The 26,406-nt window shown below is 41.1% G+C and overlaps 1 protein-coding gene across 5 annotated transcripts; it reads right to left on the bottom strand.

The window, feature by feature from the left end:
- Positions 1-293: 293 nt before the first annotated feature.
- On the bottom strand, positions 294-26,127 carry SPPL2A (signal peptide peptidase like 2A). 5 transcript variants are annotated; one of them, XM_080350878.1, is made up of 17 exons: positions 25,978-26,127; positions 22,744-22,863; positions 21,417-21,599; positions 20,874-20,963; positions 18,323-18,456; positions 16,129-16,280; positions 15,262-15,358; positions 13,465-13,566; positions 12,722-12,803; positions 12,371-12,445; positions 11,598-11,654; positions 11,387-11,440; positions 10,854-10,953; positions 9,938-10,015; positions 9,459-9,619; positions 7,356-7,389; positions 294-2,999 (listed from the first exon to the last, which is right to left on the bottom strand). In XM_080350878.1, the coding sequence occupies exons 1-17, from the start codon at positions 26,029-26,031 to the stop codon at positions 2,968-2,970; spliced, it is 1,605 nt and encodes a 534-aa protein (XP_080207004.1). In that variant the 5' UTR covers positions 26,032-26,127; the 3' UTR covers positions 294-2,967. The 5 variants fall into 5 exon arrangements, with proteins under 5 accessions (XP_080207004.1, XP_080207003.1, XP_080207006.1 ...); XM_080350877.1 differs by lacking the exon at positions 7,356-7,389; XM_080350880.1 differs by lacking the exon at positions 11,387-11,440.
- Positions 26,128-26,406: the final 279 nt, after the last annotated feature.

The following is a 26,406-nucleotide window of genomic DNA, read 5'->3' as shown; positions in this document are numbered from 1 at the left end:
GTGATAAAATTTCAGTTTTTCTTTTAAAAAGAAAAAAAAAAAGGAAAATAATGGCAGCAGTACAGCACAACCAGCAGACAGGTACTTACAGACAGAATCATTAACCTGACACATCAGGCAGGATGGATAAAAACTGCAACTATGCATTTATGGGAACGTATAGTGAATTTTTCATTTGCTTAGCATTATGAAGTGTTAACTGTTTTGCCATGAACATTAACAGTAAGAAAAAGAGGAGTCCAAACAAAGCAATTACTCAACTTTCTTTTTTTTTCCCCAAGTAACATTTATTAATAACATTCTTAAAGTGATAACTTAAGAGTCATAAGGAAGGGGGCTGTTGTCAGTAAACATACAAGGAAATACTGAGATTTTTCTATTAAAGTATGACTAAAAAGGCTTTTAACATAGTGTTTAACCCAAACAAATTTAATATCAAAAACATTCAAAATTGCTAAAAGTGTTGCAATCAGTTCTACTGAACTTATAAAAACCTCGTTTCAGTAGTCAATACTAACCTATTATTTATATAAAATTTTAAACTCCATTCTTAATTTTTGTAAACAAAGCACCTAAGCATTTGAAAGAAAAATGTTAGTTTACATCCCATTAAACTGCAGCACATACGTGTGAAACCTCAGGCATGATCAGGCATGGAGCATAATTAGGCACAGAACAAGACAGGGTTTCCACAGCCAGCTGCTGAATACATTTGCTGCCAAAGGTCTTCTGTATTTACGCCGATTCCATTATCATGTATAGCTGAAAATTTAATAAATCCTCCACGCAGATGATTTGAAAGAGAAAAAGGAGTCATATTACATAGATCTGCAAAGCTGCTGAGGACTGAGTAGAGCATGACTTTGAGCTAGGACTTCTGTATCTCTTTCAGGAATTTCCAGGAACTCCTTCATGACCATTGAACTGCGGCAGATATTTGGCTTGTCAAAGAGCATGACAACACATCAGAAGAAGAGTTTTCAGGCTGCTATTGGAACACTGAGGTATACTGTAATTTATTATTAAGTGCCAGTCAAATAAGAATTGAAAATGGTGCACAAGGATCATTATATTCTGAAGCTCTCAGTTCAAGCTTAGGTTAAGAAAGTCAAGAGGGGCAACTACTAACATATGAGAAGCGTGCGTAATTTCTGTTTTCTTAGGGAAGTAGCAAACAAGGCGGTTATCTTACCCGTACCAACTGGCACCACAGTCAATCTGTGTGAATAGCAGCAACTGATACTCAGGCTGTAAGTCTGTCTGCTCCCGGCTCTTGGGAATAAAAGTTTAAACTCGACATAAATTACGTAAAGCGGCGAATTTGCAGTAAGCCTTTGTAAACTGCCAATGTAGATTTACAATTGTCTTGATTAGCGTACTTCCAAAGTAGATCTAGCTTAACTAGATGTAATCTGGTAAGTTCTCCTGAGCCAACCTGCCCCAAACTAGCTGTAAATGTCTGGAGGTGACCTTCAGACGAGCGCTGAGGCACTTGGGTGAGGCGCGGCAGGAAAGCCTGCGCTGCCATTGCCCGGCGTGCGCTTACTCGCTTGTTTTCTCCAGGGTTCTTGAACCTGTACTGGCTATAGGAATGACATTCATTTGAAGAATAGGAAAAATGTTTTAATGACTACCTGACATTAGCACTAAGTGAACTCGGTGGTTTCCTCTTGTTGCCTTCTCCAGTTTTCTTTGGTGTAAAGAACTAGCATTACGGCTAAACACATTTTCTATGCCTAATCCCCCTCAATTTGCAGTTTCCTTAGAAAGTAAAAGTGACACACTCAAAGTCTTCTAAATGCAAACTAATGATTTCAACTCTTTCTCCTTTTCCAAGTCTTTAAAAGCTAAAACAAATTAAGATTAAACGAGTTAAACGCATGCATTGGCCTTAACTAACACAGCACTACTAGCGCTACTCAAACCTGTTGTTTTGTCTATCAATTGCAAAGAATTTCCAAAAATAGTTTCAAAAAACAACAACAACAACAGTATTGTGCAGATGCAAAAGCTACAAAGATCTGTCCTGTCTTCCCCCATCCTTTTGAACTGATCCACAGCCAAATGGAGTTCACAGATACAGGCCTGGACTCAACGGGCAGGAGAAGAACATTTCACACACTTTCCCATCCCCAAATAGCATTTCTTGAACAAAATCCCACTTGCCTTTCACACCATCTTGTTTGTCAACTATTCGAGGAGCTGCACTCCAGTTTCCAAGACCATTGTATAAGTACCTCCCCCCTTTTATTTTCTTAAAATGGGTGGTGATGTATATCATCCAAAGACTTGCATCAAAGATGAGCAATTTTCACAATTAAGGCATACACCACTGATACTATAAGGGGAGCAGGGGGGAAGCTCACAACCCCAAGCTGAATTTGCCCCATCATCTGTTTTATGGCTTACAATGTATACAGACTAATGTACACACTGTTTATTTAATTACTTGTAGTAATGGAACTATAGTTTCATTCTTTAGTTGCTACAGTCACATTACCATCCAACTTTGCATACAAAATCTGGAAAGGAATCCTATAAAGGGTACTGTACATTTTTTGTTTAAATGAAGCTTGAGTAGTCTTAATCAAAATTAAGAAAACATTTAATGCGTCAAACTGATATGGGCAAGAAACTTTTATAAAAATATACTGTATAGAAACACATTTGGAAAATCACATACAAAATATCCTTTTATTTAAATTGAAATAAGGCACGGTTTTACTAGCTATAGTTTGTCTGTAAAAATGCAAGTCTATTTTGATTAATTTTATGTTATTAATATTTTTCGATAAAAATATAGATGCGGGAGTAGAAAACCCTTTTACACAGAGTAGGAAATACTCTATTGTAAAACTTCACCCAATTTACTGTAATTCACTTGTAGAAAGTTTGAGTACTATTTGAAATCAGGATCCTACATGCTATTGTCCTCCAGGCTGTTCACTGGCTGATGCTGTGCTCTCTTCATTTCCTGTATAATCGAGGTGTTCCATCATCTACAAAAACAGAGAGAGATATGGTTCTTTATCAAGAAAAATTGCTTTTCCCCCCATTGGTCCAAAGTATTTGTTAGCTAAGAGAAATATAATTAAACGCGTTAGAGTGCATTTTAGCAGCGCACAGATGAGAATTTCTCTATAGATCAGAAAAGTATTCAAGCCAAATCAAAGCTCTCTTGGCTAATGCTTTCCACTACAAAAGTATTCTCCAAACAAGGATCCAGCCCTCTACATGAAATTTAACTTATGAGTCAGAATTATCTCAATTATTAAATACAGAGAACAAAAAATAAGAGTTAAATAAATTTTTCAAAGAAATGGTTTGGAGAACTGGAAATAGACTCAGAGCCTACCTGACATTTTCAGGTAGCAAGCCATAGTTTGAGCAGAAACAACAAGCTTTCTCGTTTTGTGACTATCTTATAATTAGTAACGACTAACTCTATTGGCAACACTTCTTTGTAAATTTGCCTTTTATTTTAAAAAGGATAAAGGAAATGGAACTGTAAAGTCTCACAACAGAAGAGAATCTAAATCAGATCATTATATAGATTGATTATGCTTTCCAATTAATGTAACAGATTAGGTCACCAGAACAGCACAAGAAAACATTGTACTTTTCCTGTTTCTCTGCCTGTTGCTGTGTTCCTAGAGGGCAGTGAAGGCTCAGCTTTCCCCCCTGGGACAAGGCACCGAATAAACTACAGAGGTAATACACATATTTGTTAGCATGGCAAACCGAGACCCATCAGTGTGAGGGCTTTAGAATCACGCGTAATTAGAAAGAGGCCAAGCATTGGACAGTTTTGACATCTGAGAGAAGATACAGAAGGGGTAAAACTGATGCTGAAAAGCAGAACATGTCAAGGAGCTGCTACACCCAGTGTGGCAGGATTATTAGGACAAAGGCTTAATGCTTTCTGCACCAAAAGGCAGAAAACCCCACATACATTCTTCCATAGCGGCATATCCTGCCTAGGAGGAAAAAGCCTCCCTGTTTTTGTGTAAAACAGCTGCTCACTGCTTGGGGTCTAAGCTGGGTGGATTTCCACGCCATGAGGACACAACTGCTTTCTTGTCCTGCTGACACCCGCTGCCAGGCTCTGACACTGCGGTGTCATAGGCATTTTGGTGGGGTATAATTCTATATGTAGGGCAAAGAGAGTAGTTTCATTAACTTCTCTTGCCATGGCCCTCTTTGACACCAACACAATTGTGTCACTGCAAGGTACACAAGCATCCCTCATTGAAAGCAGGTTTGCTTCAACAAGCTGTTTCCCAATCAAGAGGCACCAGCATGTCATGCAGTAAGTCGAGATGACTACTCCAACTCCAAAACCAGCCATGGCGACTTGGGTAAGGCTTAGGAGAGCCTAGTGGCCATGGTATTCATCTGACTACAACCCAAAAAGGTCTTTCACATCTCTCCTGTGTCAGAATCCAGGCGCTAGTCTTGCCAATGCACCTGAGAACCGCAGCAGCACACGCTCAGCCCAGCAGGGAATATCAAGCTCCTGTGCTAACAACAACCTTGCGTTCACTTCAGTGTGTCTAGAACCATCCTTGACGAATTCATATCAAAACTCACCCAAAGCAAAAAATAAACACTGCCTACAATTACAGAGGTCAAACTGCTATTTTGAATGAAGACTGAAGTATTTATTCTGGGAAAAAAACAACAACAAACCCCCACACAGCACCACCTGATATCAAGTAATGCCATGGACCTTCCTTCATCCCCGGGAGCACTAAGAGCTTACTTTGGGTAAGCGTTTTGTAAAATGTTTCCCTATTAAATTGACAAGATGCTTCCAGAAGGAAAAGTTAACACGATTTGCATCAATTCAGCATATCCCAAAGTTAAAGGTTCTTCTCTTAATACTACAACTAGGTGAGTAGCACAAAATGTACTTTTGCTGGAGATACTACCTGTATTTGAATTTTAAAGCCTCTGCTTAATATATCAGATTTTTAAGTTAAGACCAAAATGGCTAGTAGAGGATAATGGGTGTTTGGGGTTATTTTAATAGACTTAAATGTTACAAGATGCCCCCCTAAAAAGCCACCTCACCCCATTTCTAATCTCTGCACCATACAGAAGGATTGTCCACAACTTGAAGTCAAAGCCAACAGATGCTTTCCTAAAAGTGTCAGATTGCATTAAGCAGCATTTTCCATGAATGTATCTCAACTGTAGGTTCTCTCAGGACAACCCCATCCCCAAAGCCTCAGCAGGAGCTGCACAGATCCTTACAAAGGCCACAGCAAGATGAAGGCATCATGCGAAAATCCGAGACAAAGCTGTCATTTGAAGCCTTGAAAGAGCCAAAGGAATCAGACCGTGCGCTGTGGTGCGCTGATCAACATTTAAAGTCAAAGAGATTCAGAAGCTTTTCTCCCACATCTGAATTCCTGACAGTTTTTAAAAAGGACGGTCAAGATAGCTTTGTAACTAAAGCACATTTATGTTTAACCTGCCTCCTAACATGGTTGACTATTAAAACCTTGTCAAAAAATAAATAATAATAATAATTTTTTAAACAAATCGCACACAGAGCCAAACTAGAAATGGCAACACAAACTTCTCTCTGTAAAAGAGCAAACACTTGACTGCAAGATTCACTGATGACGTTGCGTTCACATAATGCTTAACAACTTACAGCCATGAATTTTCTTTTCACATGTCTGAAAATGTGATTTTAAACTGCAGTTCTAAACAGCAGGTGCATGCAGTGTAGCATGCCTGTAACAAACCTCTTGATTTATTATTGCAAAGAGATGAAAAAAGCTTGCTTAACACTTCAAATTGCAAGACTATTCTATCAAGTTGCATTAGTCCACTAGATGTTTCATGATGTTCATAAAATGATTTAATAGATTATACTGATGTATTTTTACATTAAATCATTAACTGGGAAAAAGTATGAAAACAGTTTACCATGCAGGCATACACGAGGAATATAAGCAAACCAGAAAACCTAGGAAAAACCTTTATGATACGCTTCACAGCAGCAATACTGCCCATATGGCGGTAGGAAATAGATATGTTAGTATTCCAAGAAATCCCTGTGCTGCAGTGAAATGTTTTTCTGTGCAGCAACTCATTACAGCTTGAGACTAACTCCATAAAAAGCCACACACAGCATAAGTAGGATTTAGGGCTGCATCGTTACACAGAAATGCTCTCAACTAAGAATTCTGGGGCATCAGAACTATGTCGGGGAGTCAAGTATTACCCATGGGGATAAAGCACAAACTGAAATACTGCTTTTAACAACCCTACCCAAGAATTGAAGTGCACACAGCAGCACAGGAGAATTTTAGGTTATAGAAATACAGTCTGGCCATCTGATTTTAACTGGCACTCAACCCCTCCCATTTCCTAATCTCCTCTTGGTTTTTTATCTCATTTCTTTATTATTAAAGCTTCTTAATCAGACTTAAATTGTTGAAGTACTCTTTATTAGAAGAAAGAAGCTAATGAGAGTACTTTTTAGTTCAGAATTTAAGACACCAGCAGCCCAGACTGTCTGCAGTGTATAGGGCAGACAAGCTATACTTTATAAATAGATGTATAACTCTAGACTGGCGACTATAACTTCAAGATTATATTCAAATGCTTAAGCTCTGCAAGAAGCTGCAATTTGAAAGCTTGCATTGCTCTCTCCACGCTGTGCTTGAGAAGCTGACAGGTAAAATAAATAGCATCAGTGTTAGCAGCCGTGAGCAAAAGCCTCTTCAGGTTAAACCTTCTGGCTGCCATCAGGAAGCTGAGCAGCAGCAAGACCACAAACGCTGCTCTGAATCCTTGAGTCCTGCTCCCGATCCCCCTGCGAGCATTGCAGACAGTACGGGACAAAGGACACTCGTGGGTAATACAATGACAGAGGGACTGGAGACACCATTACGAATTATAATGCTGAACGTTGTAAAAGAGGACAATAAAATTGTTGTTGAGCACTAAGCAGGTTTTCATGTCAACACAGTGGCACAGAGAAATTAGGTGAAGGACTTCCATGTAGGTACCAGTGGAGGAACTAACACCAATTCTAAATGAAGACACTCCTAAGGATTTGGGAAATTATAAAGACATACCAAGCCTGCCTTCAGGCTTGGGAATCATTGGTATTTTGATTTAAAATTTTCCTGTATTCCTTTTTTTTAAAAAAAAAACAACAAACCTAATAAAACCAGATTTGTAGCTTGCCTTCACTTTTACCCTCTTCTATTGAATTACTCAGAAAAATTAGAAAGAAGCTATATGCAAAAACGAATGAAAAGAGGAAGCAGAGGGGAAAAAAGAAACCATAAGATGATTAATGAAGTTCCATTAAAAGAAGGCTATAATCACACCTTGTAGCAAAGGCGTCCTGGAGGAGTCCGATACCTAAATAAAATTCATTGCGTTATTAAGATCACACATGACAAAAGTCAGAAAAAGCCAAAACTCAAAAACCTAACTAATGGGCTATAATAGAACAGCAGCATTCCTGAAGTTTAGTTACCTGCTACACTTTAAGTTCTCTTGTAATCCTGTTCCTGGGGCGCTTTGCTCTACCAAGTCTGCGAGGTTCATGGGTTCCCATGAGGACACAGCAAATCTATACAGGGCGGGCACCCCTGTCCATGGGGCTGCTCCGCTCTGGTCCAAGTTACCATCGTTGTAGCAGAAGAGTGGCTTCAGTCACCCTTCTCTATCTTTTCTCCTCAGAATTAGCACTGAAACCTGATGATTTCAACCCTGGGTTTGTGTGTGTATGTTTCTTTGTAAGTTCAGTAAGGACAGTTTGATCTACAGCTTTACGGCAGGAGGACGAGACACAAGAAAGATCAACACTGCAGCATTCTGAGAGAGCAACCTGAATAACACTCTCCGGGAAAACATATAGAAACAATTCTTCAAAAAGAAGAAAAATAGGAGTTAATAAAGTTACACACAGGTGTTCAATCACAGATAAATCTAACCCAGGGGTGGTAGAGTGGGGGTGGAAATGAGTATTTTAAATTGTGCCAGAAATGAAGTAATCTGTCCTCAAAACAAGCTGAAGTTCAGAGCAGTTTTAATCCTTCAAGAAACCAGTTGAAAGGACATGAAGTAACTACTATGGCAACATAATTCTTCCCAGTGTGAGTTTCGCTATGAGAAATGCAAGGACTCTTTGTCACTAACGAGACTTGCCAGATTTACTTAGGCCGATCTTACTCAGAAGTCAAATGAGGAAAACAAATTACAAAACTTTTTCTCCCTAACAGTCCCAGAGTTACTGGGCTTCACCTATGCAACAATGTTTATTTTAGAATGGCAAACGTAACCAATTCATATATAAATACATAGCGAGCCAAATTAATTATGACCTACAGAGCAACATTTCTATTCACTGGACCTAGGAGAGAAGAGTTGTTTTTGTAGACAAAATGACAGAGTATCCAGTTAACGCTGAAGATCTCCTGAGTAATTTCATCCCATGCCACCCTCCAGTGGAAGGAGGTGTTGAATATTAGCTCAACAAATGGCAGCATTTAGCTGATCGTGCTAATGGAGCTGCGTGATGCAGTTTTTACAAGATTTACCATCACCTGGACTTCCATTGATCCACTTCAACCTTTCAATCCAGAAGCTGAAAAAGCAGGAGCTGCTGCTTTCCACAATCACCCACCTCCAATGATCCATTCTCTGAGCCGAGCTCAACACAGCCTGGATACAGGCGATAGCTGCTCAATTCAAAACCTATTGGACTGTAGGTCCCAAACAAATTCAGAGTGATCTGATCAGTCCTCCGATAAATGCCGGGTCACGATGGCTACCGGCACACTCAGGCACTACCAGCCAACTGCAGGGGAACGCGCACACACCAACGGGCAGAGAGCTGCAGGGATTTTAAGGACTGCAGTTCCTGGGCAGTGTTAGAGAAGCACAGGGGAAATGCAGAATACCCAAGGCAGTGCGCACAGTGTGTGTGCTGAGAGAAAACAGCTCTGTGAGCACCCAGCTGTTCCCTTGCTGAATGCTCCATGTAATCCTGATAATGATGATGAGTGGAAAGTTTCTAGAATCCTAATTGATCAACTTTTTTGAACTGTCTCTCAATACAGGACTAGTGCGGATTGTAATGTGCATGCTTAGTTCAGTGACTCATGTTATACCACATCAAGATGATAGTTGAAGAATGTTAAAACACACACACAAAAAAAACCTTTCAAAGAAAATAAACCAGAACAAATTACTTTTTCCTGTAAGTACTGAACCAGTTGTTTCATCTCCCTGAAGATTTATTCTGTCATCTCAGCTACTAGACTAAGATTTACTAAGAGTAAAGACTATTTTTCCTTATTTATTCCAGAAGATAACCAACATTAAACTAGCAAAAACTGGATTGCAGTTATATAGTACCAAGTACTTAGAGGAGCATACACTCCAAGGAATCAATGCCAAAATACTCCAGACATCCAGCCTACCTGGTAATTGCTTCCTTTCCAGAACTTCTTCATCTCTTTGCGCTTCCAAGCAACAAGTGAGCTAGTAATGAGTGTACACGGTACCAGATAAAGAAGGGCAGGTTGTCCCATCTTCATTAATGCCAAGACAATGAAAGTCAGCACCATACCAATGGCATAAGCTATAAAAAGATATTTATACATACACAATCAAAACCAGCTGAATTTTTAAATCACTCATTTAGTAAGCCAGAATTATTATTTTTTAAAAGCAATATCTTACTTGTTAATATAACTGGATAATATAATTGCTCTGTATTTGCAAGCTCCCTCAAGCAACTGACTACCACAAAGAATACTCACCTTAAATATGGGCAGGCACATTAATGAGATTAAGAGATTGTTGACAACATTGAACATTTACCTGAATAAAACTATCTACTTCTGCCATTTCATAAAGAGCTAGCATAAAGATTAAGTGCCAAAATATCACAATTTACCTATTGTACAGGAGATGTAGTATATAGAGGATGAACTTGTTTGAACATCAAATCTTCGACAATAGGCAACCAGAAGCCCTTGAAGATAAAAAAAAAGGAGGATTAATATTTAGCCATTAATTTCTTTCTCCTCAATCCTCCAGATCAAAGCAGTATTAAAAAAATATAGTAAAACTTCCCATTACTCTGTTATCTTCTTCCCATTTATTTCAGGAAAGCAAAGAACCAATTTAAGAAAGCCTATGGTTAGTCTTGAAAATCAGAACCATAATGCAAATATGAGTCAAGTGAGCTTGGTATTAAACAGTGTCATTTTTTTAAGCAAGCTAATTACATTGTGGTACTTTCAATTTGGGAGGCACTAATATAGGAGAGGAACAGCCTTGTTTTAATACTTCGATAGGATTTTAATGCTCGCTCTGAACAATCGGCAGTTTTGCCTCGGTGCAAACTGCAGGAAAAGGGGGAGCACGCTGCTCATGGGCTGGTGCCTGGTGCCCGACTGCAAGTAACGCGCTCAAGACTCCAACCACAGCAAAACCCAACTCTTCTGAGAAAGATGGAAAAGCTTGATAATACATTTTCTGCTACCTCACCTCTAATTATGTAGTCTAGGACATGAAAACACTATGAAGTCACAGAATACTTGCTTTTGGTGAGATTTCATTAATACTGACAACCAGATTTCTCAGTGGGACCTGTATTTACACAATACATTGCAACAGAAAAGCAAAAACTTCACTATTTAAGTGTTCTATAATGTCCTAAGTTTCCTTATATTGTGGCTTTTGTTGCATTCTGCACTGCTGTATTTTTTGGATTTAGTAATTACTTTGTGAACTAAACTCTAATTGAGTTGAGAATCAAAACCAAAATATTTAATCGTAAGTTACAACGGCGAAAAACATTTGCTCACCTGGGACAATAATGTCTCCAAAACCCAACAATGAAAAGGGCAAATCACAGAGTGTTGATGCAGAGTAGTCAAGTCTAGGCACTCTAATAACCACAGGTAACTGTAAAACAGTAGTTCAGAAGCCCACATAAATCTGTTCTAAAGCATCCTGGCGTTTTGTATTTTATATTTGTTTGTTTGCTTAAATCATTGAACAGTTTTAAGGTAATTTATTGTTAATGCAGAACTTCAAAACAGGTAGAACCTGAAGTAAAAACCAGAAACCAACATAGAGAGTGGATAAAGCTTAAGGCAACAGGGAAATTGGAATTTCAGATTTACAAGTAATATGCACACATACACAATAAAAAGTTTAAAACAACATTTAACCATATAATGAGAATAACAAATCTGGATTATTAACCTAACTATAGAGTATTGATCAACGATATCCAGGCCCTGAAGAGAAATTTGGACAGTCAGGTTTTCCCCAAAAGAATAGTCTTTTCAGAGGGAATCATTTAAAAATCCAGTAGCTGAAATACAATCCTTACTTTCTCATGGGGAGCTGAGCGTTCAGTAGGGACTTCCACCAAGTTTCCATCATTCTAGGATCAAACCCAAGTCAACAGGTATTTAATACTTAAAAGAAAATAGCAGAAGCTGGCTATATTTTGTGAGAAAGTTATGCTGAAAAGCACACTATGAATTAGCTACAAAATGTCAGTATTTGTATGGTGCACACGCTAAGACAACTATTCATACCTTTTCACTGTTTCCAAAAGGACCAGCTGCAACTTCAACCATTATACTTGCCCCATTCTGAAATCATAGTGATTTTTCAAAAGTTAGTGGTTTAATATACCAAACCATTCATACTACATTTATTAAAAACTGCTTGTACTTCATCTTATGATTCAGGATTAGAAAAATGCAGAATATCGAAAGGAAGGCGCTAGTATCATGTAGTATTATATACCACCACATTGCTTTGCATTAAAAACACATAGTCCAGCCTAAAAGAGCTGTTTTAAAGAAAAACAAACGACAAATCCACTAGATGTGGCTGGAAGTTTAGATAAAAATGTGTCAGCTTTTTCTGCCGTGAGCTTTCTGGTTCTAAATAAAGGGAGGTGTGCTGTCACACAGTTCACACCACACTGCAAATGGGCACCGCAGAAAGTACGAGCGCACGTTCCAATATACGGGGGTTGAAAGCAAAAGAAGGGACAAAACTGGAGGACAGGGAATTTCTCATCATCACTCTGCCACAAAACTGGGGACAGCTTATTTCTGGCCATGGGACTGCTGAAAATGTAGTCATTGAACAACATTTACAGCACCTACACAAGCATTACATCTACAAGCAACGCAAGATGAAAATCTGGGCCACTGCTGTCTTAAATGGGGAAAAAGAAAAGGAAGTCAGCGTTTCTGCATCGAGAATATCGAAAACGCTAATCTGTTTGGCAAAAATGCTGCCCTAACGTCCAGACAACATTCTTGGGTTTATTTTAAAGATAAATTCACAGACGTACCTTTGTGATAAATGGTGTTATGAAGACAAAAAACACATCATACAGAAGGAGAAGGCCTAGAAGTATCACACAGGACTGGCAAAAAAGAACGAAGTATTACCATAGGTTTTCAAGGACTCCACAGTTAGATTCTGGTATCGTTACCATATCACCCTGTTACAACGAATACCCACCCCAGCCCGCCTTTTTATTCTGGCACAGCATTTAGAACAGGATTCACTTCTTTTATTAATTATTAAAAAGAGTAAAGGGGTTTGTTTGTTATAAAGTATCTCTTGAGTATTGAAAACCTAATAAACTCACAGATTCACGGCATTACAATGCTTTCTTAAGGTAAGCAACTTACAGTACCTTAAAGTTGGGCATTTTCAGTGTTTTAATGAAGTTTAGGCAGAAAGCAACTCCCAAAATATCTTGCAAAATCCAAGCCCACCTAAAAATAAGAACATATTTTTATACATTGTTCAAACTACAGCTGGAATCTAAGTGCAATAATGATTCTACATTTTGCTGGAAACAGCAAGATCATGAAGTTTATTGGAAAGTGAGAAATTAGTTTTTAGGAAGTATTGCTACCAAAATCACAAAAATATTAGTTTTGAGATGGTCAATTTACAACTAGGCTCTGATCATAAATAGGTAACTGTCCTTCATCAGCGAAAATGAGCTGAACAGAAGCTGAAACAGGGCCTTGGTGTTCACGTGTATGATTGCTCACTTGATCGGAAGCTCTACTTGACATCTGGCACCAGATGTTCCTTAGGATTGTACTGTAATATTTGTGTATTTGTGCTCCACTGGACCATAGGAAGACCCTTTGCTATTTCTGCACTTTTTTCCTCTGTGGCAGTCATTAGCAATCAAGCTAGTTTTTCCTCATCTTCATAATTGCTTGAAACTCCAAATTACCACACGGTTCATTTGTATAGCTTTGTTCTCTATTATTCCCATGCTTGTTAAGCTTCATAAATTATTTCACGACTTTTTTTGAAATCGGTACTGGAGTTTAGGAGGATGCCATGTTCCGGGATTAGTTACACGATGGGAAGTTCATTAATGACAGTTACTCTTTCAACTCAGAATGCATCACTCACCTATCTTCATTTCGAAACACTGCCCAGACGACAGCTGCTGCTATGCAGAACACAGCAAGGAAAACAAGCCTCACTTCAACGCTTTTGTTGCCACACGCAATCCTAAAAGAACATAATTAGGTTTAAAAATAAAGCCTGCAACAGCCAAAACAGATGCCTGTGCTATCGCAAGTCCTTAAGCTGACGTGGTGTTCCCTTACTGAGGGTTTCGCCTTTGCCCATTTGTTCCACCCAGATTCAAGTGACATTATTCTTATAACTGCAGTGCCAGTCCTTCCTTCTCCAGGCTGCCTTAAAGATGTGCCCAGAGACGCTAAGCTGAGTTGGATTTTGATGGCAGTGTGTTTTAACCTGGCAGGCAGCTACACACCACAGAGCCAGTCGCTCACACCCAAAATGGGTGCTATATGGTATGGAATATCCCTCTGGCCAGCTGGGCTCGGCTGTCCCCTCTGTCCCTTCCCAGCTCCTGTGCGCTCCCTGTCTTCTCACTGGCAGGGCCAGCGTGAGAGGCTGAAAAGTCCCTGAGCGCTCAGCAACTCAAACTTCAGTGTGTTAATAACATTATTCTCATTCTAAATCCAGAACGCAGTACCATACCAGCTACTAGGAAGAAAATTAACTCTGGCCCAGCATAAACCAGGATAGATGGTCACTCCTTGTCTCAGCAAACACATCCAGGGAGGGCAGCAAGAAGATGAATTTATTGAATCCATTTCTGTCATGTAACAATGATGCCAACAGAACTATGTCGGTGAGGGATGGTCAAGTCAAGATTCCAGAAAGGGGTAGTGGTGGTAAAAATCGATTTTAGGACAAGTAATACAAGATTCAAAACGGAGTAACTACGCATTGCAAAATTGTGAACCAATATCTGTTTCCACTGCCTACTTAATTTTCTGAGACAGTTCTTGAGCTGATATAAGTAATGGAAGTAACACCTGTCCTGCACCTTACACAAAACCTGCTGGTTTTTCTACTGATCTCTCCCTTTGATGGGCTACTGGACCATCTGGCACTAATATGCTGTACTAAATAACAAGCAAACATAATCCTAAGCTTCCAAGCTTATAAGCCTTGTTCTTTTGGGGAAAAAAAAATATATATATATATCACTTGTTGCATTGAATGTTAGGGGTTTTTAAAGTGAAGACACAGGGGAAGAAAAGAGGGACATTCCCATACTCACTAATACCTGCGGGATATTTAACCCGGAGGAATAAGCAGAGGCTGTCTGTATACTCATCACTCACTGCCTGAGTTACACTGTGGCCACTCAATTCTACCACACAGGACATGAGCAAGGTGTTACTTCACAAGAAAACATTAAAACTTGGTCTGTCACAAGTACAATACACAGTAACACGAGGGGAAAAAAACCTCTACTGCCTATAGCATAGTACTTGCTTAAAACAGTCCATTAAGAGTTGGAAACTACTCAGCGTTCCCATCCCAGGAGAACAAAGTATGTGCAGAATCCCCCTTCACAGAGTTCCTTGGTGAACAAAGGAAACGGGCAATCAGGATTTTGTAAAACTGAGCTCAGCCAGCCAAGCTGAGCCTTTCCATTTTATCATAGCAATGCTTTAAAATCAAGATAACGCAGCAAATCTCCCACATCCCCTATTTTAACTCTTGATTATGCTACAGGTCCCGTTATTATCTGTGGAAGGAGCTTGTAATTTTCTTTTGTAAAAATCCCCCACACTCAACTCTTCTCGTATTCTCACACTAGCTTGAGTAGCAACCAGAAAATACCCAAAAGAAACCTTATAACAATTGAAAGGTGTACAATACCTGCACTGCCCAAATGGTATTTCTCCTATTAGTGCCGCCAGACAGTTGTACAGACTCATTGCAGACGCCAAGCAGAAGACCGCTATTATAACATACACTAAAGAAAAAGAATGGAAGAAGGGAATCGGTGACAAAATACAATAGAAAAAATAGTAAACAGGCATCAAACACACCAAAGTACATTTGAGGTGAACTGTTAACAGCTGCAGCACAACACAGCCATTGGAGACTACAGTCAGCTGGCTACAGAAGGGTCTGGATTCCGAGCGTCCCTGCCACAAGCAGAGTTCTCATAAAGAAAAGACCTGAGTTTTGAAACATTTGGATTGAAAACTTTAAAAAATTCCTCCCTTGAGGGCAGGGGAAAAAAAAAAAATATTAAAAACAAACAAAATCGACCAGTTTAGAAACTACATTTTACTGAAATTACAGAATTCAAGAATTGATAGCACGTCTGAGTTTACTCCGTTATGGTAGTGCCAGTTCATCTTAATTAGTGCACTGCAGCCACAAATGGAATGATAATACAGCAACACTTAACAAAAGCTTTCACCCTAAACACTACTAAATTACCATTGCCATCCACCCAAGAATGTCAACAGATATAACGTGCTTTTTTTAGTAGTCAATAGTCACCTCTCCTCTACATGACTTCCTTCAGAATAAGGCTGTCAAGGCAGCCTTTTGTAAGCGAGTAGAAGTTCCCCTCTTTTTAAGTAGCAACTGCATCTTGTCAACCCTCGACTCACACGTGGAGAGAACAATTACAAAGCTAATTTTCATTTAGAAAAGTAGCTTTTCAGACTTAGACACTTAACAAGATCACGCAGAAAAATAAGTGAAATTAGAATATCCATTGTTTCTTACCAAGCCATTTGTAGAAGAAATAAAGTAAGACCAGCATGACACAACAGATGACAACGAACAAGATAACTGTCACAGGGGTAAAAGTGACATTTTCTTCCTTCTTCCTTCTTGTTTCTCTCTCCCCAGGGCTTGCTATTGCTTTCAAATTCTCACTGTTTTAAGAAAACAACACACATAGATTCTGAAAACATTTCACTATGACCAGAACTGCTGGTTATAAAGCATTTAGACTCATAGCATTTCAGTTTAATCCTTCATCCCATTATTAGACTTAACAATTACAGAAAAATGGTATGCTTATTGTTCGAGTTTCTCTCAATATTTAATGAAGATACACACTTCTAAGGCAGCATACACCAGTTGTGTGGTCATTAAAGAGTAAAAACCCTGATCTATGTGAGGAAAATCAGACCAATATCAAAACTCTTAAACACCTTTTCAGGATGCACACTCAACTCTATTAGCCCATCACCTCTGACTAAAACATTTATTGGGTTAAATGTAGTTAATCTGATAGACTCATCTATGATAAATCAAAATAATGGGAATGACACACTGTTTTCAAACCTCCACTAACAGACATTAAGTGTCTGCAAAACCCATTCCTGTTAGTAGAATGAAGCTAAGTACTAGTTCTTTTACCCTCATACCTCATAATTACAGAGTAAGTGAAAGAGGGGTGTAACTGGGGATTTTCATTGAGAGTAAGATTTCTGTGCATACATACTCCATATTTATACCTCACCATGCAAAATAAGGAGACTTAAATTGTTGTGTTTGTTCTTTGAGCAGATAGCCCTAGTACTCTTTAGTACAAACAGCAGTGCAACTTGCCCATCAGATAGCGTGTTCCTAACAAATCCCAGGACCAACCTACAAAACGCTGAATTCAGCACCAAAACAGCTTCCTTCAAAAGAGAAAAACCCACAGGAGTAATGTACTTGGTTAGATTAATCATGTTCTCAGAGGACATGCTTTGAGTAAGCAGCTTCAAAAAATAAAATCAAGCTCACCCAAGATGTATGAAAGTGCACTTTAACAAGTTTAATATAATTACATCTAGCTATTTTCAATATGGGAGACAGCATCACATTTAGTTGTTTTAGCATTCAGCGCAGCCACACCCTATAGCACTGCAGGGTAAAAAAGCAGCATAATCAGATCTAACCTTTAAAAAAAGAAACACCACTCCCCCCCTTCTTTAATCTCTTTAAAAATCACTATGATTTGCATAACTAGTGGGAAAGAGGAAGCTGTTGTTATCACATAAAATCCACTCCCTGCTGTTCTGGGGGGCAAAGCACTGAGAAGCCCAGGTACCACCGCACAGCGGCCCATTTAGCGCATGCACACACCCGAGAAACGCTGCAGAGTAACACCGTGCCCTGGAAGGCCGGCAACATCCAGCTTAACCCCAGATTAAGCCAGCTGGGTGCACCAAGCGTGCCTCACTTCACAAAACCAAGCCGCATACCTGCCCTTCAAGCACAGTGCAAAGCCCCTAATACCCCCTCGTTTCCCCACATTCTGCACTTCCACTGCCACCCCTTCCCTGCACCAGGGCTGCTGCTGCCTCCTCGCCCCTGCCTGGTCCTGGAGCCGCTGTTACACCACCAGGTAACAGGCAAAGCTGAAGCTGATAAGCCTGGTTGGACTTTAACTGTCTGGAGCCACCCAGACACAACCAAACCGCACTCCCAGTGCTCCTGGTGACAGAAGTGCGGTGCAGGGACATCCCGGAGGGTGCTGCACAGCCAGCTGGGAGCGAGCAGTTGTACAGATCCTGCCAATGCAGACACTACATATTAATACAACGACATACGTACCTCTTGGATCACTAGATTTTAAAGGCGTCATTAAAACATCAACGTTATATCATGGATATTGGAGTATGATGATGTTAGTTATAGAGTATGTGGTAGCTTCTCAAAATCTTAACTCATTCCTCCTCCCAAGAGCTATTATCCCCCAGGGACTGTTACCATCTACTGCTCAAAGTTCCTCAAAAACCTACAGTGATTTTTCAAAGGTTGCAGTGCTCAAGCATTTCATGGCAAAGCAGCTACTCACACCCAGATCTTCCAATTTTTTAACTTCCAACCTAAAATAACATGATTTTTCACTAATAGTAGTGACAGTTTTTACAACATTTGTAGTCTACATAATTTAAGCGGTTCCATCTAACAAACTTACAGTTCTGCTACTCCACTCCAGTAGCCTCCTAGTGCCACTGTAAAGACAGCGATTAGGAAGATGACAACCATACTGCAATCAAAATCCGGCAAAGGTGGTGAATACAGAGTCACATTGACTTTATTTCCAAGTGTCTGAAAAATAACAGAAAAGTTGGTTCATAAGGACAACAAATAAATTATATTGCTTATTTTCCAACAAGATGCACATTGTGATTTCGTGCTCTTAACCTACACAATGCTGAGAGAAAACAATGTTTTCAATTTACTGCCCAAGACATCCCATGTATCTGCTTTGGTCATTGTAAAGAAGCAACACTTTCAGGATGGTCAGGTTTGAAAACAACCCCATTACTACTGCTGCGGAAACACAGGGATACCACGAGACAAAATAGTACTTCTTTCTATTATCTCTGAGAAGTTGTGCCTCTTGCCCCAAAGCTTTTCATCCCCCACAGAATCACAGAAAGCAAAACCAAGATGCTTCCATTTGACTGAAAGGTGACATTTAAGAAACAAAGGATGATAATTTGTCAGGAAATGGAAGGTGGTAGGGAAGAAAGGTTTGCTGCTGTGGTCAACGTAAGCCAAGACACCTAAAACAATCCTGCAGTGAAAACAGACTTCAGAGATGAAGCAGAAAAACAGATCTGTTAACAGTCTGCATGTGGGATAAGAACAAGAGAGGAGAAGACAGGCCAGGGAGGGTGGGCTACAGGAGGATCACACCGGCAGCGGAGAGGCTGAATGGGAACCTGAGTAGTGTAGTGGAATACACTGGCCATACGTGAAGGCAGCAGGTTCATTTCGGCATCTGAATGATGTAATTACAGATACTAACCTTACTGTAGGCTAAAGAAGTCAGAATCGGTAATTTGGCTGAAGTTATGGAAGTTAAGAAAACAAGAAAGAAAATCAAGTTCTAGTGAACTATTGTAGTGATATGAAGTGGAACATAACTGTCAAGGCTCATAATATACCTGATTCAAATGGTGACAGCTAACTGAGATGAAGCCTTCTATGAAAAAGTACAAAGAATGTTTATACAACCTTACTACCATCCAACTGGTGCTGTCTCTTTCTTCTAAATAAAAGGAGAAAGTTGGAGGCCTCAAAAGAGTTATAACAGAAATGCAACTGTAGTAGGCAGAATACAACGGCTGCCAGCTTCTAAGCAGCACTTATCATTCAAAACAACAGCTACTAGCGACATGACAGAAGGCTTTGGCAAAAACTACATCAGGACTAGGAAAGGATCACTTGTAGTCTAGTTCCTCTCTGCTTTGACAAAGGCAGTCTCATTATAAGACAAAAACAAAACCAAATTCTTTGATTCACTAGCAGTATGAGACACCATCTGGCACACTCATCTACCAAAGTTACTTGGGTGAATTACTGTAGCTGTGCAGAGCGATGCTGCATGACAGCAGCCCAAGCAGCACCAGGCAACAAACTGGGGCAGAGAATATCCAGAACACATTATGGATCTAACCTTGCCCTGGTTCCCTTTCATGTTAGTAGCATATATCTTAAAACCACTCAACTAAGCAAACAACAACTGTCTTACTTGAACAAACTTCAAGACAGAGGACAACCTGAACCAAAACACAGTGTTCATCGAGACTATGACTATGACAGTCATCACAGACCTTCAGTCATGTCAATGCTCAGCAAGAACCAACCTTTAATGGGAACAGACATTAAAAAACCAAAGTCCTGTACACCTAGGCGTAATTTCCGTTTGCTTACTTACCTCAGAAAACCTCCCAGGGCAGCTCTGAAGATCAAGAGCAGAAATGGTGAAGTGAGCTTGCAAATCGAACCCAAGACGCTAAGACTACGTAGGTTAGTGCTAGCCCCTGCTATTCACAGAAAAACACGGACAGAGCAACTCCTGCCTGGCAAAGCTATTTAACACTAAATCAAAACCAAAATCACAACAGAAAAAGCCACACCAAAGAAAACATATCGTTTTATTTGAAACCCTCAGCAATATTCTGTATCCTAATACTACATGTCACGGAAAAACAGCCCCAAATACCCCCAAAACAAACTCCCCTGCTTATAAAGTCGAGGAGGTACCACAACTACCACATTTTAATGACACGCTTGGCATCTCACCATGAACTCAATGGCAGAAACTCCAATTATGCTGCTTAATTGCTCTGTAACAGATGCTGTTGTGCTCTATAAAGAGAGAGCTCATCATCTGGCAAGGACAAAAAACCCTCACACCTTCCTCAAAATCCAACCTGGTCAGGCATCTGCGATTGTATACAAGTCTACTGGAAGGCTGTTTATCTTGTTTAGCAGGAAAACTTCTAAGATTAACCCCCCCTCCAGTTAGGTATTATGTTTCCCATTCTTTGTGTTCTAAGTAATCATTCTCTTGAATTAACCTGAATTAGGAAAACCAGCATTTCCATGACTCACGTGTATCTGTGCACATTCAAATCAGGTAGACATTCACATCTGACTTGACATTATTGTATTTATTTGTCCAAAAGCCTAAGTTTATACAAACTGTAACATGCTGAAGTTATATTACTTACCAGCTGCATATCTATTATGTCATTATATCTTATAAGAGCAACTGGAATAGTCACATCTTCAAAATCAGTCTTGTTATCTGAAATAGGAGACTAGAAGAGAAAGTGCCAGTGGTAAGTATATTGAGACTATTTGCAAAGGAGGTGAGATCCCTAAAAGCAAAATATCCTTTCAATTTCACTGTACTTGTAGGAAGAAAAAAATATAAATACCTCATTCATCCCATTTTCCAAAAGGTTAATGAAAACAGAGGTACTTAAATCAAACAGGGAACAGAGTAAAAATACAATTCAGCTGTAGATACTTTTAGATGCTAGAACACAGCATTGCACAGGGCTAAGTGGGAATGGTCCTCTCGCTCTCAGTAACAGCAATTCACACCAGCACAGACTGTGTGGAAGGTTAACAACTCGTGCTGGAATCCCACACGTTGCCAGGTCCTCTGCTTTTGGGGTTTCTCTCAGCTAAATCTGCACAACACCACATCAGGCCAAAAGGACAAGGCAGTATTTCACTACAGAAGAAAACCAGATGTTCTAACTTACCAGCCTAGGTTTACTGGCAATCAACAGCATTGCAGCACCCAAACTTTGTGCAATTCTTGCTTTCTCCAAAAAAGTGCAGTTTCCTCTCATCACAACAACTGCTTTGTCCTTCATTAGGCCAGAAGGAGCTTCAGAAGAATTGCAGAGTACCGTAGAAGTCAGGTTTTCCAGAGCACTGAAAGTCTGCAGAGAAGAGGGAGAAGAACGTGATGCAAGTAGGAAATGTGATGCTGCAAACCAATCTAGAAGACATTACCATGCTATGCTCTCTAATTTGAGGTTTGCCAGAAAGAGGCATAACAGAAAGGAATCATTAATTCAGGAATATAAAATCGGAGCAGCAGTTTCTACAGCTGTTTCTAAACACAATTTCAACAGTTGTTGCTGTAATTTAAACATAAGAAACTGGTTATATAGGAAAATCACTGCCTGTAGTTCTGGGGAAGCCAGTGCACATTCTGTGATATTTCCAGGCTTCAAAAGACAGATACAACATGACCAGAGTTCTGAAGTATAATACTTGTTCAAAAACAGCTGACGAGCCTGACAACTTATTACTTATTACAAAATATTGTTTTAAAATCTGTCCTTATTTCAAAGTTGAATTTCATATTGACAATTGTGTTTAAATTAGCGCCAGTTTTCTTCAGTTAGTCAAGACAACCCAGTGGTCAAAGTAGCATAGCAAGGAGGTTTGGGGCTGACAAATGTTTTTTACTGCTTTATATGGAGCTAATCTGCTAATGCCTGACAGGAGGGAGCAGGGAGAAGGCTGCTTCATCACTTCCAAACACAAAGCATTTCCTAATGAAAATTTGTTTCCGCCTCACAGCCTAGTTTGGCTCCAAGAAACACGCTCAGAAAATATGGCACGATGATAAATTCCAGATAATCTCCTATTCCATCATATTTTCAGGACAATTAAACAGAAGATCAAACTGCGGAACTGATATGTGAAAACCATTTCAAACGTTTACAACATTTTGTAAACAAATGAACAGAAGTTTTACTCCCAACTTTAAAACCTGTACATACTCATAACACCTGAAGAAAAAGATGGAACTATATCAGATGAATATGTAAATATATTTAAAACCAGTTCTAAGCACCGAGAGAGTATCACCATTGTAAACTTTAGAAGTTGTTTTTTTAAAGTATAGAACTGTTCGCTATAAAGATTTTGTGGGGGTAGGCAGGGACACGACCCAAAAAGGTAAATACTCAATGTAGCACCTATTTAACTCAACATTTTGAAGACTGGTTATAACTGATCCAAATTCATATTGCATTCTATTTTTCTTTGGGAATATGATGATGAACTACTTACAGCATTGTCCAGGCTCTTGGGAAGAGTTATCCAATTCGAATTGTAAATGATGCAGTAATCCTTGGTGGCGGGAGGCACCCCATCTCCAGAAGCATGCAGGATCCCCTCATCCGCCACCACCTGCAATAAACCAGGGTGTTGTCAATACATAAAGGTCAGAAGACGAGGTCTAGAATTTCCCCTATTAATAAAGGTATTGTATGGCAACTCCTAGAAGATTTTTTATCAAATAACTGTAAACGCAAAGATCAACTAGTGTACTGTAAGACAAATTAGTATAATTAAGGAAATAATGGAGTCTCCTCATATTACATGAGGGACTTGGAGTAACCTTATTTCTGAATTTCTGATACTTTTAGGGATGTATTCTTCTCCCCAAGCAGTAATATACTCATAAAATTGGATAAATGAACAGCATAAGGATTAGATGTAGCTACAGGTACAGAGTATTGAAAACTACTTTGTATCTCAAATAAGCATCACCTTAAAAAACCTGAGAGACGATCTTATCTCAACTGCTTTTCGTGAGAGAGAAACCGACCTAAATATCAGGAAATATCAATAGATTTTTTAAAATATTAAATCCCATAGTATATTCCAGGCTTGTCTGAAAGAACACCAGGATATTAAGCTAGAAGTAGGCAGGGATAAGGGAGGAAAGCCCAAGTATTTGTCATATGTACAATGCTAATCATTAACAGTGCCTTAGAGGCTGCTGTATCAGTATTCTGCAGCAAGTGAGAACTAGAGAGAAAAGAAAAACATGTGACAATATTGTTTCGGAGGTTTATGTCTGCCTGGCTTGAATAGCAAAAAACCTTCTTCAGAGAAATCCATTATACTGGCCACAGCGCCTGAACATCTGCCGGGAAAACGGTGTCAAAGGGCCCGAGCACATTAACTGTTTAACATGTAACGGTTCTTCACCCATCAGCTAAAATAAGTTGTTCCATGATTTATAATCAGCACCAAAGTTATCAAGCTTTTCTCTTAAGTGCACTCACCTAAAAGTATAAGCTAACGGCAAACTGAAAGCAATAAAACTTCCAACAGGTACAAACCCCAGACGTTTCCATCCACTAAAAGCTCTTTCTGCTTCATGAAGTAGAACAATATGTGTTTTTTGGGTTCCCGGAAATCAGGTTCTAAGGCTACACAAGCATAAGTCTTCCTAGAAGGAGGGATTACTTGCTTATTTGATAGCATGTTTTGTTTGGCATGCTTCCCTTCTCTGGGGATGAGTCAGGAAACACAATTATTGCTCACCAGACTTAAAGATGATGAGAAACGCTACACGCTACACCTCACTTGGAACATTCCCACTGAAATCCTGTTGCATCCAGGTGAACTTTCATTGTGTAATTGCTTCTGTATCCTTTCAGAACACGCCAGGCCTACTACTTTGGGTACATGGCCTTAGAGTCAGATGTGCTGCTGAACAGTGTAAAACAAATCCTACTCTCAGCACACACACAAAGTAAAAACTTCTCACTGGGCACATTTTCAATCTTGCTACTTAAGTAGAAGACTACGACTGTGTCCGCAAAACTGCTCCTGAACAGATTAAGCTGCTTCCAGAGGCTGACCTGCTCCAGCATACCAATGTTCCCACATGGCAGAGAGATGTGAAAGCCGTCCTCACCTAAAGGGGCATCATCATCTCCTTTCACTTCAGGTTCAGACAATTCCAAATGGCTCCTCACCTTCAAACAAATGTCCTCCTAGTTTTGACGGGTGGTTCTCTCATCATATTGCCTTCCTTTACCACCTTTAAGCTTTTATTGTATAATTCCTTGCCTTTGGTAAAGAAGAAGATGTCTCATGCTGTCTCTTAATCCTTATTTTTCCTAAGACATCCCTGTGCTGCAGGGATATAAACGTGGGCTGACTGTTGAGCTTTGGAGTGCACTGGTGATCCCACCACATAGAACACTGGAAGTTACATGAACCAGGGGACACAGAGACCAAACCAAGACTATATTTACAATATCCATCACCGTGTCTAGATAAGATGCACAGGAAACTCAAAGGTACGGAACAGGGAGAAGGTATTTTGCACATAGCAAGTAACAACATAAGCCTCACTGAAACATAACAAAGTAGGAAAAAACTAAGCGTGAACAGAACAAGCACCATTTCCATAGCTGTGCCAGCGGCCCCACGACAAACAAACTGTCCGTGCTGGCACTGTGACCCAGGTGCCTGTGCTCAGAGCGCAGCAGTGGTCCTTCCCAAATACCTACTGCCTTCCCGAGCGTTACCTCCCCACCCTGTTAGTCTCAGACATTGTTCTTGAGGCTGAACGACCTGGGCTAACGCTCACCGCTGCCACAGCTCCATTTGCAGAGGAAAGAGGAGGCAGGCTATGGAGCCTGGAGTCTGACAGGAGGGCGGGTGAAGCCCCTTCCTTTGTCAGCAGCTGCAAACCATTGGGCTAAGGAGCAAAGCCGCCCTTCAGAAAACCCCAGCACAACTGGCCATGTCTATGTGGGGCTCACAAACAGAAGAGAGAACTTTGTAGGGAGACACAAACTACTTCACCCACAGGCACTCTCGAGGCTCTAGCAAACTGCTGTGCATCCTCTACTGAGCAAACCCAGGGGTGCCTTCCTATACAGGAACATACTCTGCCTTACCAAAACCAGGTAAAAATCACATCAAAAACAAGCAAACTCCAACAACAAAACAACTTGGTGCAGTAGCACTGAATGTAAATATGCCCTTCATGCTGTTTATGCAGATCACAGAGGTTTCTGGCTTCCCCACGGCACTGCTCCACCAGACGAAGAGCAGCGCCCTGTGAGCAGAGAAGCTGCAGAGCAGCCCCGTGAAGGAACCGCAATGGTGAACACCTGAGAGCCCGGACACACACACACGAGGCTCCCCTCAGTGCCCATTTTAACACCACCACTGTTCACCTACGCTGGCACCCTGGGAGCTCGTTATCCAAACCCGCCAGAGCGAAGCCCAGGCCGGGCAGGGGGAGCCGGGGCCTTGCCCGAGGCAGGGCCGGGAGGCCCGAAACCGCCGGGCACACCTCGGAACCAAACCGCCTCCGAGGCGCTTGGGGCCGGGGCCGCACACGAGTCCCACCGGGAGCGGTTCCAGGGGACAGGGAGACGACGGAGCCCCCCGGCCGGCAGAGGGGGAGCGGCCCGGCGCCTCCCCGCACTCTCCCGAGCGGCGCGGCCCAGGCAGCGGCGCCTCCCGCGGGGGGAGCAGCGCAGCCCTTACCGGCGCCAGCAGCAGCCCCCACAGCGCGGCCCACAGCGGCCCGGCCGCCCCCATGGTCCTCAGCCGCCACCTGCTCGGGAAGCGCCTCGGCCGGGCTCGGGCTCCCCCCGCGCCCCGCGGAGCCTTTCACCGCCGCCGGCTCCGGAGAGGCGCCACTTCCTCTTCCGCCCGCCGCGGCCGATGGGGCGGACACGCCGCTGTGCCGCGCCCCCGCCCGAGCGCACCCCCCGGCGGCCGCTGCCGGCCCGGCGGCGCGAACGGAGCTGCGGCGGGGACGGCCCGGCCGGCCCACGCGTGTTCCTGCCCGCAGCCGGGCCGGGCCCAGCCCCCTGCCCTTTAGCCTCGTTCTTTCACTGTGGGTTGCCAACAGCCGTCAGCTAGGGGGGTTTGCTACCTGACAGCTCCAAGACGTGCAAGTTTTAGGTGCTT

Source organism: Nesoenas mayeri (assembly GCF_963082525.1).
Source record: "Nesoenas mayeri genome assembly, chromosome: 11".
NCBI lineage: Eukaryota > Metazoa > Chordata > Aves > Columbiformes > Columbidae > Nesoenas > Nesoenas mayeri.
This window is presented reverse-complemented; position numbering and strand designations above follow the sequence as displayed.